Genomic DNA, 21,527 nt, shown 5'->3' with positions numbered 1-21,527 from the left:
GGCTATTCAGAAATGGTTAGCGTACCTGGTAATTTCTGCTATCAAGTCTAATCTTTCTCGTTTCCTTCACAAGCAGTCTGGCAGTTAATGGTCTGTATTAACAGAAATAACATTAATAAATTTGGTCATATTAGAGCTAAATTGGGCCAAGCTCCAGGCATAGAGAGTCAAACATAACATTGACAGACAACTGGGAGTGTTGTACTGACACAAGTAATTATCGACAAATGATCCTGTACCTAGAGCTGGCAGTGGGGAGCGACATCAAATTTCAAGTTTATTTAACAATTATTTCTAATTTTTCAAAATGATAAATGCTCATTTGTGGTGTCAAAGTTTATGCAAGTTGCTTCAAATCTCATTTCAATCGAATTTAATAAGAATTTATGCCTTTCGTAACTAGACTTTAACCTCAAAGTCTTACAACTACAGGCTTGATACCAAGAAAATTGGTCCTCAGGGTTTGAAATGTGATACAACCGATTGACATATTATGGTTTGGCATTGAGAAAAGAAAAATAGTTTTAAAAAATGCATTTAAATCTCAATATACTCGCTTTAAATCATTATGAAGGATCGTTCCTGCCAGAAGTGAGTTAAAACAGTAAATATTCACAGTGTGTTGTCTTATCAGTTCTTAACCTTATTCTACAAGTGAGTTAAAACAGTAAATATTCACAGTGTGTTGTCTTTATCAGTTCTTAACCTTATTCTACCTCAGCTCAAAGGCCAGAGCTCAGTTACACATACTTTTTATAGGTCATGCTGATATTCAATAGTTTATTCAGATATGCACTGCCCCTATCATGTACTGCTGATTACATTTACTTGATCTCCAAACTGTTCAAACTCTGACAAATTACATCAACTTGATGGATTTAAATGGAATATAGTATTTTAAGATTTCTAGCAAGACAAACAGAGTAACATAGGCCTAAGCCATTTGTAGATTCCCCCCATGAAGGGGGGAAGGGCCTTTCCAAACCAAAGTGCTGAATTTTTAAGGGGTATTTTAAAGGGGTAAAACTAATGAAGGTTTATTTAATAACACAGAAGTGCATTTTGAAGTACAGTTTTTTGGTTCTCTACACTCTTAGTCAAAGCTTTGACCATCTGTTAAAGCATGCAACATTGGCTCGACCAATGGCATATGTTTGTATTTTGGAAATCTGATTAAAATCTGAATTGTATAACAGGATAAGTATACATCAAACATAACTGTGGTAATTCATTTTTACACATTTAGTGAATTTAATGTGATTACTTTTTTGAACTGTGCTAATATTATTCAACTGACAGTTGTTGTAAATAATTGTTGTAAAAATGTATACATCCAAGATTACCATTATGGTGAGTAGAAAGAAGATACATCACACAGGTTAGACACCATATTGAATTTATTTTATTTATTTTCAGAAAAATGTATAATAAGCTTAACAACCAGTATGTCAGGATGCCACTGAACACACTTTGTGTATACAACACACACACACACACACACACACACACACACACATATATATATATATATATATATATATATATATATATATATATATATATATATATATATATATTGTCTCGTTTACAGCCAAAATTACAGCCTTTTTCACTTTCACTTTTCACTCACTTTCAAAATATAAACAACATTCTTAAATCAAGATGGATTTTCTAGACAAGTAAAAATTATTGTCTTATTTTCAGAAATAAATAATCCAAAAATTAAGAGAGTTTTTGCTTGAAGCAAGCTAAATAATCTGCCAATGGGGTAAGCTAAACAATCTTGTTTTCTGTTTGAAATAGGATTCTTTTGCTTACATTTGACAGATAATTTTGCTTGTTTAAAGCAAAACTCACTTAATTTTTTTTTTTCTGAAAACAAGACAACAATTATGTGTCTAGAAAATACTTCTTGATTTAAGAATTTTTTGATATTTTGGCTGGAAACAAGAAAAAAAACTTGACTTGAAAAGCATTTTTTGCAGTATATATATATATATATATATATATATATATATATATATATACATACAGTACACACACATACTTACATGTGTGTGTATGTGTGTGTGTCTATACATGCATGGAGTATATTACAATTTAAAGAATACAGTACATTAACAAACTGAAACAACTAAAACAAATATGAAATATTTTTATTTGCTTGCATCCATGCCATGCGAGCATTACACTGACATCAGAGTTCATGTGAATGCTTCATTAAATTATTAAATTAAAATATTTAAAAAATTCAAATTTAAGAGGATATTGGTAAATATTTTAGGTTAAAGTGGTTCAGCTGACAAAAAAAAAAAAAAAAAAAAAGTTTGGGAATCCATGTTAAAGATCATCAGAAATTTGAAATGGATGTTATGGACTTCACCATAATGTTTCAGAATTGTCTGGTTCCTCAATGCGGTCAGACTGGTAGTATTAAGGAGAATCCATTTCACCACAGTCACCTTAAAATGTCAGCCGCAAACCACGGCTGCCTCATCAATGATCATGTGACCCTGTTTGGCCAGGCCTGATGTGGTTGATTGGTCGCTGAGGTCAGACATTTGTCCTTGTGACTGGATTGGGCTTTTACAGTGTGGGGGATAAAAATTTACCACACTGGCACAAACAGTAAACATGGTTGCCTTTAGATTTTATGCCTGTTTTCTAATTAGAACAGCCTTAGCTACTAGCCTGACTAGTAACATGTGTTAGTTCTGCCACAACTGCGCCAGAAGCTTGTTTCGTGTGCTATATCCTATCCATAGGGTCTTCCAGCCAAATTAGATCACAAAGAAGAGAAGGAAATTATATGTGTGAGCCTATTAACTAACTCAAGCTAATTAGCTACAGCTAGCACCTAATTTAATGACGTTGTACAAAGTTTAATTGTAAACCCACCCAATTAGATTCAAAGGAACGGGTAACAACACAATCCATCTCTTGTAATCTGTTGGTTTTACTGTTTGTAAAAAAAAAACTGGTATTATCATCTTGTAGGCATTTTCTTTTCCTCTCATGCTTTGGAAGACTCATTGCTCATGCTGGTTTCAATTCACTAACCTTTCAGATTACACAATAATGAGCCAAAATAACTCTCACATGCACACTGAGCCTGCTTGAAACATTTCCCTCCAAAACTATTTAGGCAAGGATGGGTTGGGTTTGTTGTTGAGAACAGTCTCTTCTTTTTCAGATTGTTTTGTGGTGAATTACATGGTGATGCAGCTTGGCTCATGAGAACAGATCACCATGAGAGAAAGTAAATAACAGAACAAAATATAGAGAAAGCCCGAGAGAGCCATTACATCTAACAGGCCCAAAAAAGAGTGGATGTAGTGGCAGGTATTTCCTGCTTCTTGATCTTCTAGGGCTGAGCTCATTTTCCCCACTGGGGGTTCAGGTTATAACTTGTAGGATAATGCCAACAGTCTATTATTCATTTTTCTTTGGAAGAAAAACAGTTCAAAGGGAAAAAAAACTGGCTTGAAATATGGTAGGTGATCAAAATATTTTGAATGGAAATGGATGTATACATTTAAATTCAATGTTATTTTTCTGGTTAAGGAATTCCTGTGATGTCTATGGATATGCTTACTTTTGCCACACTAAAATAGTGAAAAAATGATCAGATCCAAAAATAGACACCAGGATGGTTCCATAGAATAATTCTTTAAAGGAGGATTCTTTGATGAATACAAAGTTCAGAAGAACAGCATTTATTTGAAACAGAAATCGTTTGTAACATTATAAAAGTCTTTACAGTCACTTTCAATCAGGTTAATATCTCCTTGCTGAATAAAAGTTTTATCGTTATTTGTACTTTTAATGTACTGTAAGTCACTCTGGACAACAACAAAAAAAATCTGCTAAATGATTGTTACCAACATCACAGTACATTTAAGCCTAATTAAATTACATTTACAGCTCACAACATGTTGATTGAGTTTCATTAATTTCACATTGGTTGGCTGCAACCAAAGAATGCAGAATCTCTCTAAGCAAACAGCCGTCTCCAGGCCACAGCAAAGCCCCTGCTAATGAGAGAGCAGGCAGCTCGCTCACCAATTTCAAGTACGATTTATGAACCGAGCTGAGAAATATGACTTTAATAATGGTAACAAATAGCAGAGCTGCTGTCGGGATTGGCACTTGGTAGCGAGACTAAAACTATAGAGGAAAATAACACCCCAAGGCCAACCGCTTTTGGCAAAAGAAATTCTAATGAACTGTGAAAATGCTTTGCAGTGTGTCAGATATGGGCACAGCAGAAACTGGCTCTATAAACTCCTGATTAAACTACAGTTTCTGTGGTTTTGCCATCATTTAACTGTGTTACAGCCTCTGTTGTAGTCATAATTGTGGGTGCAGAGGTTAACAGGAATATGGAGATGGCTCTGCCTGGCGCTAGTTAGCCTCAGACATGGTCTCGAGCTACTATATTTAAAGATCCAAATGGAACCTGGAGTTTTAAAAGCGGCCTTGAAATCAATTTCTTTGTTATTCCTATCCCAAATTTGGAATGTGTAAAAGGATTAGGACATGTACTGGCATAAGAAATTGCACTGACAGCTTTCTGTATTTTCCGTACCCATGTTTTAGGACAATTTGACAGGAGCAATTTTAGTTTTATTACTCAGGATGTATTAAGCTAATCCAAATGAGGTCAGGAAAATGGATGTAGTCACTTCCCGTCAATGAGTTCCACGTAATCCTTATTCTCTTGTTCAATGACCATATTAACCCAAATTAAAATGCAGACGCCCTGCAGATTCTTAAGATAAACGGTCATACTTTTATGAGTCTCTCTCACCAGGAAAGAGATGTTGTTCATTGTCACATGACGTTAAAGAATACAGACAACCCCTGAATCCCCAGGCTTAAACTCAGCTCCATATCCCACGCAAACATCTTGTTGGCAGATGTGACGACACCACAAACACTTCAAAGTGCCTGCACTTAGACCTTCTCCATGCACTGACGCCAACTGTAAAAAGCGCCGGACATATGGGTTGGAAAATATTAGACCTTTTAAACAGCGCCTGGGCAGCCTCCTCGTGGTGGGAGAAAATATTTTTATTACTCATCATTTAGTGCTGTGAGGGTAAACTGAAACAAAGACCTTCTGGAGTCATCACTGTGAAGCAAAGCTGACAGAAGCAAACAGATCGGAGTTACACGGTCTCACGCTGTGTTAAATGAAGCTATTTGCTGAGTGATTTAAGGTACATGCACATGTTTGAGGGAATGAGATTGTTAGGGTAAATGTGAAAAGGGCCCGTTCACACCAAGAGCGATGACTACAAAGATTACTAACGATAACAACATTAGCATCCACACCAGTTAGATAAAGTCATATATGCTTGAGCTCTTTAAAGGGGTCATGACCTGCCTTTGTTTTTTATTTTGTACCATTCTCTGAGGTCCACTTATAATGAAACATCTAAAAACATCATAATAAAGAAGCAACGGGCTATTTTCTGTCCTGTTTTTAACCCCCCTCATCAGAACGCTCTCTTTAAATAGACATGGCAGATTGTAGACTTGGAAGTAAATGCCCGCTGGTGTGATTGGCTAATAATTGTGACAGGCTACGTCCTTCATAGATGGAGGCTGCTGTGATTTAGGTCAAAAACCCATAAATACTCAGTACATTTCAAATGATCTGTAATAACAGTTCAAGCAATAGTGACTGAACCTAAAACAGTTACTCACACTTGTGTGGTGCGACATTACTGATGGATCCAATATAGTTGGTAAAAGAAAGTTCTTACGGACCCAGTCTGTAACTTCATTAAAAATAAAGTTAATCAAATAGAGTTTACCATTTATTAAAAATGTATAGTTATGGCTACAGTTAAAGGCCAAGATTTAAGGACATAAAAATGCATTATCTAGGTTTCAAAGCTTGAATTCTTATGGTTCATTGCTGGAGAGAGTTGATGTGGTAAACTTACGAAGAAGTGCCTAATATAAAGTATTTGTGTCCACTTTGCATTTACACCGGTTTGACCAGAGTGCTTTAAATGGTGAATCTTTTTGCGAAGCAGCTGTGTGAATTGATTGAGTTTTGAAAAAAAAATTCTCCCATCACTACTTAAAAGTTTCGCTGATATACAGCATTGCCAAGATCGCCGGTGAAACTCATAAGAAAAATCTGACTGCTGGATGGCGTGATTTGACCAATCAGAATGAGGTATTCCATTCCAAAGAGCCTTGTTTACCTACTTGCTGACTCCGTCACTTCTCGGCAGTTACCATAATGAGTCAATCAGTTAATCCAATACAGCTGTCACAGACATGCAGTGTGAAAGCCGTGGGTTGCTGGAGATCTAGTGCTCTCTCAGTATTTTCCCATGAACATAAAGCAAAAGCATAGTATCTCCTTCCTGTTGTGGTGAAAGGCAACAGGGAGACATCTTATTCAATCTGACATCTCAGGGGACAGACATCCAAAAAATTACTCCTCAAGGCTCTTGAGTGACTCTGAAGTCTGCTTGGACGTAATCACACATGGCAAACGATGAGAAAATCTCTCCTCTTGAATATCACGCCATGGACATTTGCATGCTTTGGTTCACTCTTTTAACTGAAAACACAAATATGACATGACTACAAACACACGTTCTGCTCCTGCTCTCATGCAAAGAGACCTTATGATGCTCAAAGTGTGATTTTGAGGCTGCGTGTGACAGATCTTCATCAGGGAAGAAAAATGAGGTGCGGGAAGTGAAAATTGAGTGCTTTTTTCCCTGAGTGACAGTTCATCAGCAGGCCACTGAGATCTGACTCCATCTGTTTCTGTCACTCTTGCTTATTTTTCATTTGGACTGAACGAACAAGGAAAATAGTGACTTAACCTCATTAACTCTGTGAGAGGTTTGTTTCCCATTAGTGCCTAAATGAAGTTTTTCCAAGTCAATCGTCATAGACAGGACCCTCAGGGCACACTGTCAGTTGTGAAATGATTTACCTATTTAGAGTCAAAATTAGTTTAATGAATGCTTGTGTGTTCCTTAATGTGCTTCATTTGCCATTTTTAGTACTGTTTGTGCTCCAATTATTTTAATAGTGCAATGTCAAACTATATGTATCTTTGGAATTGTTACCATTCAATAAAGGTTTTGAATTTATATCAAATTAATTCAGCACTTTAATTTAATGTAATTAATTGCATAGAAGACAGGGTGAGAAAATGTATTCTGGAGTCAATTAAAAGTTTTTGTCTTAGTCTTGGGGACTTTCAGCAAACATGAATTTAGATTTTGTGCATTTTTTTATTTTCCCTTCATTTTTTCCCATCTCTTCTCACTATGTAATGAAATTCTGGTTAAAAAACTAAAAATAGGATTAATAAAAAAATTTTTTTATTATTATTATTGACAGAGCAGTTTAAAAAAAAAAAAAGAACGCAAAAGGAAAAACTAGACTGCCCCATTAAAACTCTCATAGCAGCATATCACATATAGAGATTTTACTAGCAACGGCTTTTAAAGTCTTGGTATGTACATCATACACTAAACATAACACCACGCCATAAATATGTAACTAATTAAGCCAGTTAAGAACGTCATAGGAAAATTGGTGAAGTTAGGCATGTTTTGTATACATATAACTTGCACTAAAATAAAGACAGATGCTTTTAGTTTGCCTTCTCTACGAATTCAGCTGAGCTAAAGCAAAACCACATTTTCAGGATCCTTCGCTGGCTGCATGTCATTTTAACTCTTCAGTATCTAACAAGGGAAAAAACTAGTTACCTTCACAAAGTCTCTTGACAGTGTCAGGCAAATGTACATAATGGGAGCTGCCAGAGGTCGAAGGCTGATTGACACATATCCTCCACACTGTACCATGTACTGATGACAGCGTGTCTGTCATGGCTGCCAGGGCTGAATATTTAGTTGACTTGCCACCCACAATTTAAGGAGACACATTTGAACATTTACCCTACAGAGAACACAAATTTGGATTAAATTCACCATGGATTTGCTAAGGGATGGAAACCTTTCAAGTTGTTTGCATAAATGTTTTATATTTCTATCAAATGAATTTTACAAGAAAATAACATGGAAAATGAATCTGCATAGCATGCAGTTAGTTACACTGATTGCCATCATCAGTTTTATGTATTAATTTAGTGTAACTGAAATACTATTATAGATGTCATTAACATTTTTAATCAGCTTTTGTTTTTAAATCTTCCGTTTTTTGTCCATCTATACAGTTTTAATACAATTTCAGTTTTAATTGAGGTATTTTCACATCAGGAATGTAATATGAAAGTATAACCCATTGTGTCTGACAGTATAGTGTGTCCTTGGAAATAGTAGCCATTATTATACACATATTATTCAGCATTACATTATAGGCCACTAGAAATAAAACAAGCACAGCTAACATTTATTAACCTGTTTTGATTTAGTCTGTTCTGTCCTCATTCAAACATATTAGTCCTTAACATAAACTACAACTAAGTATCATCGACAGAGGAAAGCCTGTTGACATACAGACATGTACGTTTTGAAACTGCACACACAGCTGCTGTTTAGCTCATTTTCTTTGCTGAAGGTTAAACCAAACAAGTGTTTTATTACAGCGCTTATGGATTTGTTTTTGGATTTGTCCCTTACAAGGCTGACTCGACTACGTGAGGATAATTAAATGATTTCAGATGGTAAAAAACAGTAAAGCGAACCCATACTCAACACTGCTGTCTTGCGATGGACAAGCTCACTGTGTTTGTGATACATCAAAGAAAGCCTGTGGCCTCTTGTTAAAACTCAACAACATCTCACGCTGCTGTAAACCTTCCACAAAACACACAGACAGCACTTTCCTCCAACGCAAAGTAACTGTAAACGTTTAATTACATTCATAAAGTAGATAGAGGCAGTAAATCACTGAGGCGTATGTGTGCGCAATATAACAACAGAACAAATGCATTACAGTAACTGTTCTTCGCATTAGGGGGCTGCGGTTGGGTGGAGTGTGTGCAACAGTGGCATGCTTGTATGGAATAAGGTGCCTGTGACTGTGCCAGTTTCTCCTGTAGTAAATACGTTAAAAATCCCATATAAAGTATTCTAGGCCTTGCGGCTGGTGTTGAGTGCATCTTGAGGTGGAGTGAGTGGGCTACAGGCACAGAGTGGCTGCTGATGGGGGGGCTCAGGGTGGGCCAATTCCATCTTGCTGATGGGTACGCTTCAAGAATTATGACCAGATGTTCATTAATGAATTTTAGAAGACCACTGAGAAAGATGGAGCACAAATGCATGAACTATGTTGGTCTACAAACAAATAGTGCTAAAACTATATACATACCGGGCTTTTTTGCAGCTGAAATGTTAACAAATGCAAGCCAAATATACACACATAAATATACAGCTAAGAATTGAGTGACTTTCATGGTTCTGTGCATGCATTTTTTAGAGCGGCGTACTTGAAGGGTTAGTTCACCCAAAAATGAATATTCTGTCATTAATTACTCACCCCTCATGTCATTCCAAACCTGTGAATACAACTGTAACTTTACGAAGCTAAGAGAATACCTTTTCTGGAAGCAAGTGCATAATCTCTCCACAATGGTAGCGCGCCAAAGCATAATGGATGAGGAGGAGAAGAATTGTTGAATAAAGTCATTATTTTTGTTTTCTTTGAACACAAAAAGTATTCTCGTAGCATCGTAAAATTACAATCTTTTGTATTCCATGCAAGAACATCCTATGTATTTAGAACAACATGAAGGTGAGTAAATCATGAAAAGAATTTACATTATATTATTATTTTTGCCAAGATTTGAGCAAATACATTGGGGGGGGGGGGCTTTCATCTAGCATTTCCTATAAAATGATTGCTAAAATTGTTTCATTTGCTTACACTAACAAATGCATCCATTTTCTCTAGAAAATCAGGCCTTTCTCAACTATTTATTATCAGTTTCTGCCTACAAAGCATTGCTGTGGAACTCTTTATTGTATCAAGTTTCTTTCACAAACTACCCTTGTTTCATCTTGATGTTTGTTTTGCTGTATGTCTGAGGTTCTGCCAGATGTGTTGTGGGTGGCTGTACAGAAGACTTGCAGTGAAGTCCTGGATCAGAGCCTGGACTGGTCTCTGAGGGAAACTGCTAATTCAAGCGGGCACAAATATAGACTGTAGAGTTAGATTCGGGTGACATGATTCAGGAGACATGCCAAAATCTTCTTGTTCTTGAGATCTCTAATAACTTAAGTAACAAGACACAGGTTAATTATGTCAATCAATGCCACATCATGCCAGTTGGGACAGTACAAAATTTTTTTATTAAAAAGATAGAAATCTTCAAATCTGTAATTATTGTAACCGCATTAATATTATATAAGAAATAATTTGCATTAAATTGAGACCAAAAATGTTTTAGACAATATCGCATAAATATTAGCAACATGAAAATAAGTACTTATAAGATAAGTGAGTTAAAACAACATTAATCCGACTCATCTGCACTGCTCATATTGATTCGAATGTGTCATTTGTCCCAAAACTCACCCAAAATTTATCTTTGGTTGTTTTTCGGCATTATTTATTTGAACTAACAATATTTTTTTACAGCACATGACAAACATTCTAGAAATATCAGAGATGGGTTAAAGGAGAGAAAGTAAAGAGTTTATGTTAAACGTGCAGTGAAAGAGACAGAAAATGATCACTCTGGTCCCCTAAACTATTTGCAGATGGTCATGACTGGAAACTGAAACTTTGTCTCACGGCATAAACAGAAAGGACTGCTCTGTGACGGACACAAATGTGGGAGAGTCAAAACATGTGAGATCTTAAACCATTACATCTGCCTAAAGTTCAGTCTTTGACAGCTTTGACCCCTAATCATCCCCATATTGACCTCAACCTTCCTTGAGGTCAACCATCAATTGGCTGTTTGTCTTTTTGACCCATTCCCTGACTGATTAAGGGAAGTGTGTTTTATTGATGGCTAAAAGTCACAGAGAGGCCATGATGTGCACTTGCTGTTCCTACTTGATTCCTACTTAACTGCCCATAAGTTATACATGACTGTCAACTGTGTTACCCAGCTAAGAAAAACATGTTCCAAGAACCTATTTCTAATGTTTCTATCAAGCTATAAAAAAACTTATTTCAGAATGTTCTCTGAATATTGAAAACATCCAGTTTTGTAATGTTTTAAAATGTTTTTTTTTTTATTGTTATGAAAACATTAAGTGAACATTCCATTTTATAATTTCGTGCTGGATCTGAATGTTCTCAGAACATTCTGAAACAAATTATAAAATTGTCTTTTTAAATGTTAGATAAACATCCAACTAAAATCATGTATAAAAATACAATGAACAAATGCTCTTTTAATATCACTGGAAAAAACTTCATAACTTTATCATAACAACTTAGGCAAAGTTCTGAGAATGCCGCCAAAGCTCTTCCTGTTTCCCTTAAATGGTCTAAAATGTCAAACTTGATCTAATGTACAAATTCATCATGCTCACAAAATAAATATCTCTTCATATTGGACTGTGAAGTTGTAGTTTTATTGAATTATATGTATATAATCTCAAAGAGAAAGCTATTTTGTAAAATTATTTTTCTCTCTCTCAAATCATTCCATATGATTCATATGTAATTATATTATGTCTAAAATAAACTTTATCTGCCTGTTTAATTTTCGATAGCCAAGCAGAACTTGTTATCAAGGTTTTGGGTGATGTTCCTTTTAGGACATACATGGTCAATATTACTTTTACCAATATTATGTCATTTCAATCATGCAATAAATGTGGTTTTATTAATGGGGACATATTGTGTCTAATTAAACCATATTTGTTCATTATTGTCTTACGTTCAGATATATGAGTGATTTCACTCAACACATCTGAATATTAACGAAAAACAAAAGTGCAAGATAATTCTACCTATAAGCTGTGTATGGCACTGCCATCCCTGCTCTTATGTTTGAATATATGAACTGCAAATTCAGACTGCTTGTTCTTTAAGAGATGGGGAATGCTGCTCACATGCTTTTCTTGTAACTAAAAATATGGTCAGGTCTGGGCCAAAGAATCTTCCATCTTAATTTAACACAAGCTCACGTTCACTCAGCCTGCCATATGGAGCCCACACATCAGTCTGTCTTCTAAAAGTCTCCATTTATCCTTTCCTGAGGTGTTTCTCCTTTAAAGTGCACAAATAAATCCAGATGGATCAAAGATGCGAGTCTGCCTTTAAAAAGCTGCTATGAAGTGGTAGTGATTTTTTGGTTGCCCTGTGTAGGGCAATTAACAGAGCTTGACTTTTTAACAAAATACAGTTGAAGAACGGTTTGGAGGTCAGAAACATATTTGTCCTCAACGTGTTGACATACAGACCCTTATATATTACACACGCAGAAGCACAGAGGGAGCAGAATACAGAAAGAGAGACTAGACAGAATTAAGGGGACTGTTAGCTGCTAGTTTTTATTTATGGTTTCCTGTCTGAATGAAGTGTTATGCCATGGCAACACTGCACCTTGAGGGCAATGGGCCAATCACATCAAATCTGTCAAAGATAGCTGCCGATTTAAATGAATTAATAGGTGATATTTGTATGGCATCACACTAAGAGACTTCAAAATGTATATAAAGTATTTAGACTGTCGTGTTTGACATATAAAAGAGACTTAAGAGTGTATTTAGACACAGCTATATCAATGCAATGCAAATGAATTAATTTGAAATTAACTTCATAAACAGGTGCTTCATATAATAAGAATATCATCAAAAAGTTGATTTGTTTAATTAATTCCATTCAAAAAGTGAAACTTGTATATTATATTCATTCATTACACACAGACTGATATATTTCAAATGTTTGTTTCTTTAAATTCTGATGATTATAATTGATTACTAAGGAAAATCCCAAATTCAGTATCTTAGAAAATTAGAATATAACTTAAGACAAATACAAAGAAAGGATTTTTAGAAATCTTGGCCAACTAAAAGGTATAAAAATAGTATAGAAAAGTATGAGCATGTACAGCACTCAAAACTTAGTTGGGGCTCCTTTTGCCTGAATTACTGCAGCAATACGGCGTGGCAGTCGATCAGTCTATGGCATTGCTCAGGTGTTATGAGAGCCCAGGTTGCTCTGATAGTGGCCTTCAGCTCTTCTGCATTGTTGGGTCTGACATATCACATCTTCCTCTTCCCAGTACGCCATAGATTTTCTATGGGGTTAAGGTCATGCGAGTTTGCTGGCCAATTAAGAACAGGAATACCATGGTCCTTAAACCAGGTACTGGAAGCTTTGCCACTGTGTGCAGATGCCAAGTCCTGTTGGAAAATGAAATCTGCATCTCCATAAAGTTGTTCAGCAGCAGGAAGCATGAAGTGCTCTAAAACTTCCTGGTATATGGCTGTTGACCTTGGACCTCAGAAAACACAGTGGACCAACACCAGCAGATGACATGGCACCGCAAACCATCACTGACTGTGGAAACTTTACACTGGACCTCAAGCAACGTGGATTGTGTGCCTCTCCTCTCTTCCTCCAGACTCTGGGAACCTGATATCCAAAGGAAATGCAAAATTTACTTTCATCAGAGCACATAACTTTGGACCACTCAGCAGCAGTCCAGTCCATTTTGAAGCGAGACGCTTCTGACGCTGTCTGTTGTTCAAGAGTGGCTTGACACAAGAAATGCGACAGCTGAAACCCATGTCTTGCAATCGTCTGTGTGTAGTGGTTCTTGAAGCACTGACTCCAGCTGCAGTGCACTCTTTGTGAATCTCCCCCACATTTTTGAATGGGTTTTGTTTCACAATCCTCTCCAGGGTGCGATTATCCCTATTGCTTGTACATTTTTTTCTACCACATCTTTTCCTTCCCTTCGCCTCTCTATTAATGTGCTTGCACACAGAGCTCTGTGAACAGCCAGCCTCTTTTGCAATGACCTTTTGTGTCTTGCCCTCCTTGTGCAAGGTGTCAATTGTTGTCTTTTGGACAACTGTCAATTCAGCAGTCTTCCCCATGATTGTGTAGCCTACAGAACTAGACTGGGAGATCATTTAAAGGCCTTTGTAGGTGTTTTGTGTTAATTAGCTGATTAGAGTGTGGCACCAGGTGTCTTCAATATTAAACCTTTTCACAATATTCACATTTTCTGAGATACTGAATTTTGGATTTTGCTTAGTTGTCAGTTATAAATATCAAAATTAAAATAAATAAATATTTGAAATATGTCAGTCTGTGTGTAATGAATAAATATAATATACAAGTTTCACTTTTTGAATGGAATTAGTGAAATAGGACACCAGATCCCCTGTTTGTTTTATTCCCTCTTTTGCTTTATTTTCTGTTAATAACGCCTCTCCGAGGCCTGACGGCACGCCCACTGTGTCTGTCGTTGGCTCCTCCTGTCACAACACACATGTATATTTAGAAATGTAAATGTTTTATATTTTGTATAGTATTTCATATTGTGTTCAATATTTTTACATTCATTTTATTGCATTTTTACCATCAGCAATGAGAGTAATGAATTAGGAGTAATTATATATTGTATAATTTTAAATCTAGTAATAATACAAATGATAAAATCTAGTAGTAATTTTTATGTAATGTTTGAAAAAATATTAAGAAAAAACATCTAGTAGATATTTAGATATTTGCATTAAAATTACAATTTATTCATTCACTCTTTAAAGCCTGTCTAAATACTGTATCTTTTTCAATGCATGTGAAATACTAATACTAACCTATTTCTTTCACTGTTTGACCTCTAAGAACTTCTACTTGCCATTTACATTGCATTTACTTGATTTTGTATTTTAGTGGGGGTTTTTTTGTTTGTTTTTTTTACTGTGCATTTATGTATTTGTAATTTTTCATATGATGTATGTGCAATGATGCTTTGTTTTTGTTTTAGGGTGACCTTTTAACATTCTGTCAAGGGACTATAGATTAAAAATAGCCTTTTTGGCTAATTCTGGCACATTTACAGTCATGTTTATTAATGTGCATTGTCCCTGTAAACAAAAAATAAATAAACTAAAAACAAAAACAAAAAAAACACTAAAATCAATTGCAGTTTAACACACAAAACCGTCCAGAAATGAAGGTCATACCCAGAATGCCTCACTGATGCGAATGGTAATAATGGGAAATCAGACATCAGTGTTGCAAAAAAAGTAGCAGACAAGAGTTCACTCATTCAGGATTAATTTGGCAACACGTGCCAGATCCCTCAGATAAGCAGCTGATCCAGAGAAATTACAGCCCCACACAGAAAGCCTGAGCTCATGCAATTACTCCTGCCACAATCATGGGTGCTTCTGGCAATAAAACAAAAGTGTAACTTGATACAACTGTTTGACGTTTCTTTTTCTCTGTGGATTTCATGCTTTTTATCACCAAACATGCTCTTTCATTAACCTCTGACCTCTCTACCACTAGGAGTGCGGGATGGCTCAGTGGATGTGAAGAGGGTAATTGGAGCAAGAAGAGGAGGATAACAAATTAGCCGTTGACTCTATCTATCTATCTATCTATCTATCTATCTATCTATCTATCTATCTATCTATCTATCTATCTATCTATCTATCTATCTATCTATCATTGTGACCAGGGTTGCCAAGTTTTGTGTTGTTTTTTTCTGTTTTTATATTATTTAAGAATCCCCCTAAAAGCCTTTCCTAATATAAAAAAAAAAAAATCCAGGTGCTGATAATTTTTTTAATGACTGCGAACTTATGTAAACTTAGCAGATGTTTTCTTACTCACATTTCACTGCTGGTTATATATTCTCTATATAATCGTATGTGGACAAATTAAAATCTTGAATCTTAGAAGTACAGCTATCTGGGTACATAACTTTGAAAACTCATTGGATATGAAAGAATTAATAAAACCCACACAGTACCGTTTTTTTTTTACTTCATTATCAAAAAAAGTTATACGATTAGGAAAGTTATATAAAATAAAAAGTTATGATTCGCGACATTACACTCAAATAATAGCAAAGAAAATACACGTAACAACAAACAGGCAAATGCCGAGGGCACAAGCGAAGGGGTCTGTCTATGCGTCTAACGTGGCAGTCATTATACACAAACATGGCGGCAAGGTGATACAGTAAAGTTAATTTCCGCGTGTGCATGTTGAAAAATACCATTTAAACCCACATATATTTGTTTTTGATAAACCCAATTTGCAATTTAGTTGCAAGAAACTACTATAGGCTACTAAGAATGGCTTCGTGGGCTGGATTTTCAGAGGAAGAACTGGGAAGAATGAAACACAGCGGCGATGTCGGTGAATACAAATGTTGTAACTTTACTTAGAAACGGTTTTCGTTCGTGCAGTCTGCCTGTATATGAAATGAACTGCACACATGATGATGCTGATTGTTATTTTGTAAGTTATTAAGAGCGGAAAATGTCTCAAATCTTGTATCTCGAAGACGTCGTGATTGGATTCTCGTCTAGATTTTAACACAGCCTCTAACTCTTATTGTGAATACTGATAAGTCTGCTCTAATGTGCTCTTATCCAGTAAACCAGGCTGTGTCAGTCACATTGGGTCGTGGCCGGAAAGCTGCTCCTACTAACCGGAGCATACAGCAGCTACAGCGGGAAAGGGCTCTGCAGCTGGCAGCCAAACAGAAGGACAGCCAGTCTCTTCCAGCCGACCAACAGCTTACCAAGCCCCCAGATCCGCCTGCTTCCAGTCACCCCGCTCCTGTCAAACCACGGGATGAGCCCAAACCATTGGAGACGCAACTGGTTGAACAAGGACATGTTAAACATGACCCAGAATCTCCTGCAGAGTCTGCACCAGCAGCAGTCATCAAGGAGCTGGACAAACAGCAAGTGGAATTGTTAGTAAGTCTGTTTCCTATGCATGCCAGTTATATATAGAGATTGCTAATTCCCAGTGTTGAACGCAAAGCATTTTGGGAATCCGCGGCACAAACATTAGGCGCCAGACTTATTTGCATGGAGGGAGAACGCAGTGTTCAAGATGCAGTCTACTTGCTGTGTTATAAACTGCAATAGTCGTTCTCAGGATAGAAGTGGCATAAAGCTTAAGAACGGAATATCTTTTTATCGTTTTCCAGCGTAAAAAAATAATAGTACAAGACATGTTTCAGAGGTGACAATAAGTCGACGAATGGCATGGATAGCAGCGGTAAGGAGGCCAAGATTACCTTCGATAACACTCCACCACACATGATTTTGTGTTCAAAGCATTTTCACAAAGGTAAGTTACAATTACTCTCTGTAAATTTTAACTAGCATGACATGGCAAGATAATGAGCTTAAGTTACCAGTGTAATAAAGCATAACGTTAATCAGTTTTTAAATGTACAATCTAGGCTACAGTGCAATTTATTTGGTGACTGTGTTTGCAGGCAAACCTGCCTATGAAATGTTGGAGTGTGATCCTGCTTTGATTACAGGAATAAAATAGTTAAAAATATATTAAAATAGAGAAGTCATTTTAAATTGTCATAATATTTCACAATATTACTGTTTTTATCATTATTTTTATCAAAGAAATGCAGTCTTGGTGAGCAGAAGATGCTTTTAAAAACATTTAAAAAATCTCGCTGACCCCAAACTTTTGAACGGTAGTGTATGTTGTGTGTATCCTATGTATAGCTAATCTGGATTCCTAAGGAATAGAGGTTGTGATATGACACAATTTCTTTATATTGTTACTGTCAGACACTACACCTGCACCTGAGACGGAAGGTCCTGTGAATCCACCCCCATCACCGGGCACTGTCCATACCACTCATGAGACTGAGCTGAAGACTTTGGTGGATAAAATTGTGGTTGTGTGCTGTGACCAATATGTGTCCAAGTATTGTTGTGAAGGCGTCATGTTAGAATTATACACCATGCTCACATCTAATACATAAATGTTTTTTTGTTTTCAAAAAAAAAAATTTTAATGTCTCTTCTCACATGTAATGTTTTTTTAGCCACGTCTGTAAATAAAATACACAAAGATTGAATCAAATGCTGCATTCTTTATCTTTATTAAGGAAGAATTGTGCAAAATCAGTGTTCTTTGGTTGCAAACCCAATTACATAACTTAAATAGTAGTAACAACCAACTTAATTTCAGTTTCTTTACATATTTAAGATGTAAATACATTTAGATGAATACATTAATAAAGAGTCCATAAAAATGATGAGAAACTGGAAATGTATGAGGTAGGTCTGGCTGGTGCGCTGCTGAGTCCCACGCTGTCTAAATGAACGGTAGTGTATGTTGACATAGGACAGTTCTGATTATTACAAGCAAACATGTCATCAAGCTCTTCAGGCTGTCTGCAAAAGCACAACAACACAGCCTTTTCACATGCCCTTCTTTTGGGCTGGAGTGTGTTACCTTGAACAGTCGCTCTGCTCGTAAGGATCGATTCCTTTGATTCTCTTTATTTTCTCGTCATATCTCTTCTTTGCATTAGGATTTAGTTTTAGGCAGTATGCTCCGACAATGTTTTCTTTAGCCCGCTGCATTTTGTAGGATTATATTCTGTTTTTCACGCTAATTTTTCATTATTTTCATGCCAGAACACTAGCCTCCTATGCCAGACCATGTTAACTGGCCAAACATACCCATAATTTTTTGCGTTCTGATGACGTTGCCGCCCAGTTGGTCACATGTGTTAGCGATCTCTATAATAATGGAATAAAGCTAACTGTAAAGGTGTTCAAAAATCCTGGTTATATTGTAAGTAATATACATTGAATTTGTAGGAATTAGAGTAGAAAACCACATGTTATTTTTCTATTGTAATGGCTTCAAATATAAGACTCCACCAAACTTTTCTAATAACAGGCGGGAGAAGAACCATCTGGAGCAGTTGCAGTGGGAGCAACGGATAATGGAAGAGAAGAATAAAAAAAGAAAAGCTCTCCTTGCAAAAATCATTGCTGAAAAGTAAGATCAAATGTCTATTTTTAAACAATTATCAAAATCTGTCTGTCTGGAGTATGATAACCTTTTGCAAGTATGATAATCCAAAAGTCTTATGAAAAAAAGCAGAATGTGGAAAATACAACTTCCTGTTCCCCAGGTCCAAACAGACACAGGCTGAAGCTGTGAAACTGAAGAAGATCCAGAGAGAACTTCAGTTACTGGATGATTCTGTGTCCAGCGACATCGGGATTCTTAGAAAACTGATAGAGCAATCAAGCATGGATTATTCCCTGGCATGGTAAATGTTCATTTCAGGCCCATTTTTACAGTACATTTTAAGTGTACTGTCAATCAAGTTCACAGTAATTTCTTGTTGAAATTAATCTTACTTTGTGATCCAGAGAATAGCAAGTCTAAAATAATAGACTAGCTTAGTACATCCAGTATTTGCTCAGGGGTGAAAATACTGCCCTCTGTAGCATTTCTATATTAATTCGGCCAAATTATGAAAGTGACAAATGCATGCACTTCTAAATTATTTTTTTCTGTAGCAGAACAATTCATTCGTATTCATTTTGTTACTCGATTTTTTCTAGTTTTGTTATTGTTTAACAACTTTAACCTTTTATATATTGTAAAAAGAATATCCATGTATATTTGCATATATAATATAAGCAGTAATCATTTTCTTAATAATCATTTTTATTTTTCTCTTAAATATTTTGAGAATCATTTACCAGGGTAGGAATCTTTCTATTTCTCTTAGAAGCTGTTTGTAATCAGTTGAGCGTGTTCTTTGAGTACAGCAAAATGGTGGCGATTCCTGTGTACATCAAGCTTAGAATATGCATTTCTATACATAACTCTTCTGTCTCTGCCAATCTCTTATTGACAGGAAGCGTTTTGAGAAAGCCGAGGCTGAGTATGTTGCCGCTAAGATGGACTTGCACAGGAAAACAGAGGTGAAAGAGCAGCTGACAGAGCACTTGTGTGCAATCATCCAACAAAATGAGATGCGCAAGGCCCGCAAACTGGAGGAGTTGATGATTCAGCTTGAGCTTAATGCTGAGGACGTCCCCATCCCAAAGGAAACAGATCGTGAGGACAAAGAGAGGGAGGGCAACTCCCAGCCTGTTACTGAAAACGGTACTGCAGCAGACATGGAGGGGATAAAAGGCAGCCTCAGTCTGATAATGGTGTCAAGTTCCCAAATACTGTGAGCGTTATTCCATTACTACTACTACTACTAGCATTAAAAATGGCTGAACATTACAGGGCTAAAATATTGATTATGATCTGTTAAGCTCAGTTTTTGGTTTTAATTAAGGGTGCTATATGATCCTAAATGTGGGCAGTTAAAATAGTGCTATGTATTTTATTGTGGTTCTTTTGGATGTCAGTCATTTGTACAATTTAATATGTCTTCCATTAAGTAAATGGAGTACAAATCTCTTGAAAACATTATGCATCTTAAAAACTCTATTAAAGACTAAATACTGTTAACTTTGTTTTATAACTTTGACATTATTCAAAATGGAATAGTGGCAAATGGCCTGGTGGTGGTTTGTAGTTGTGATTTATTTCACATGATGTTGCACAAGTGAATTATGGAATCTTTTATCTGTATATGGCTTGTCTCTTAAAAATAACTTGATGCAAATGTTAACAAATCAATAACAGCAGGGTTTTTTATCATACAAAGCTGACAGTTTGCTCAGCAGAGATGAGAACAATTGATTCATAATGTAGAGGAAAAAACGATTGGAATGTGGTAAGTTGAATGGCATAGTTTTTATTTTTTATAAATATGTTGTATGTATATAATTTATACTTTTCCAATACAACTACATGCAAACACCATGCACAGCTTTGCACCAACACTAATAAATGTAACATTATATAACAGTAAATTTATGTTATTCAAAAAGGTTTATATAAATATATATGTATATTATGAATGTCATACATTTGACCTATATATGTATTATAATGACTATAAATGCTAAAAATTCCATATTTAAATGATCTGTTGGTGAATAAAGTGTTTTACTATTTTAACCGATTTTGTACTTTTTGTTGCACACTTCATGGCATGTTTAATATTTATTGGAATACAGTTTGCATTTTTGCTTGTGTCTTAAACATTGTTTAAAGTGGTAATGTATTCGTTATTTGTAAATATGGAAACTGATCTCATATTTTCATATAACGGTTTATTTTATAAACGAATTTACGGAAAGCCACGAACACTATAAGTGTCTCGACTTCTAAGACTCCCTATATCCACCTAAAACTTTACAGCGATTCAGTAATGTCTGGACAGCCCTTGAGAAACACACGGATAAATATTTGTAACATTTGTTACGCTTTTTTCAGCACCGCTTAAATTCTTGTTAGAATATTGCCCTTTTACTCCATCGTCGATTTAAAGCAAAAATATTGATACTAATTTTATTTGTAATATGCTTAATAGTAAAAAAATTATTAATCAGAGCCAATATATGAAATCACAATATTCTATTCTTTTCTAATTTAGTTTGACTTTATAAAACAAGGACTAACAAATCCTGAAAGTAAATACAGGAAAGGAGATTTTCGTGAAGCTC

The 21,527-nt window shown here is 35.8% G+C and overlaps 1 protein-coding gene across 1 annotated transcript; it reads left to right on the top strand.

Annotated features, from left to right (window-relative positions):
• Window positions 1-16,069: 16,069 nt before the first annotated feature.
• On the top strand, window positions 16,070-20,983 carry LOC113120853 (RAB6-interacting golgin-like). Its single transcript, XM_026290960.1, has 5 exons — window positions 16,070-16,299; window positions 16,540-16,864; window positions 18,841-18,942; window positions 19,079-19,219; window positions 19,817-20,983. Exons 1-5 carry the CDS (start codon window positions 16,236-16,238, stop codon window positions 20,139-20,141), a joined length of 957 nt encoding a protein of 318 aa, XP_026146745.1. The 5' UTR covers window positions 16,070-16,235; the 3' UTR covers window positions 20,142-20,983.
• Window positions 20,984-21,527: the final 544 nt, after the last annotated feature.

Source organism: Carassius auratus, chromosome 20, assembly GCF_003368295.1.
Source record: "Carassius auratus strain Wakin chromosome 20, ASM336829v1, whole genome shotgun sequence".
In the NCBI taxonomy this organism is placed as follows: Eukaryota; Metazoa; Chordata; class Actinopteri; order Cypriniformes; family Cyprinidae; genus Carassius; species Carassius auratus.
The sequence above is the reverse complement of the archived record's forward strand: the minus strand, read 5'-3'. Positions and strand labels throughout refer to the sequence as shown.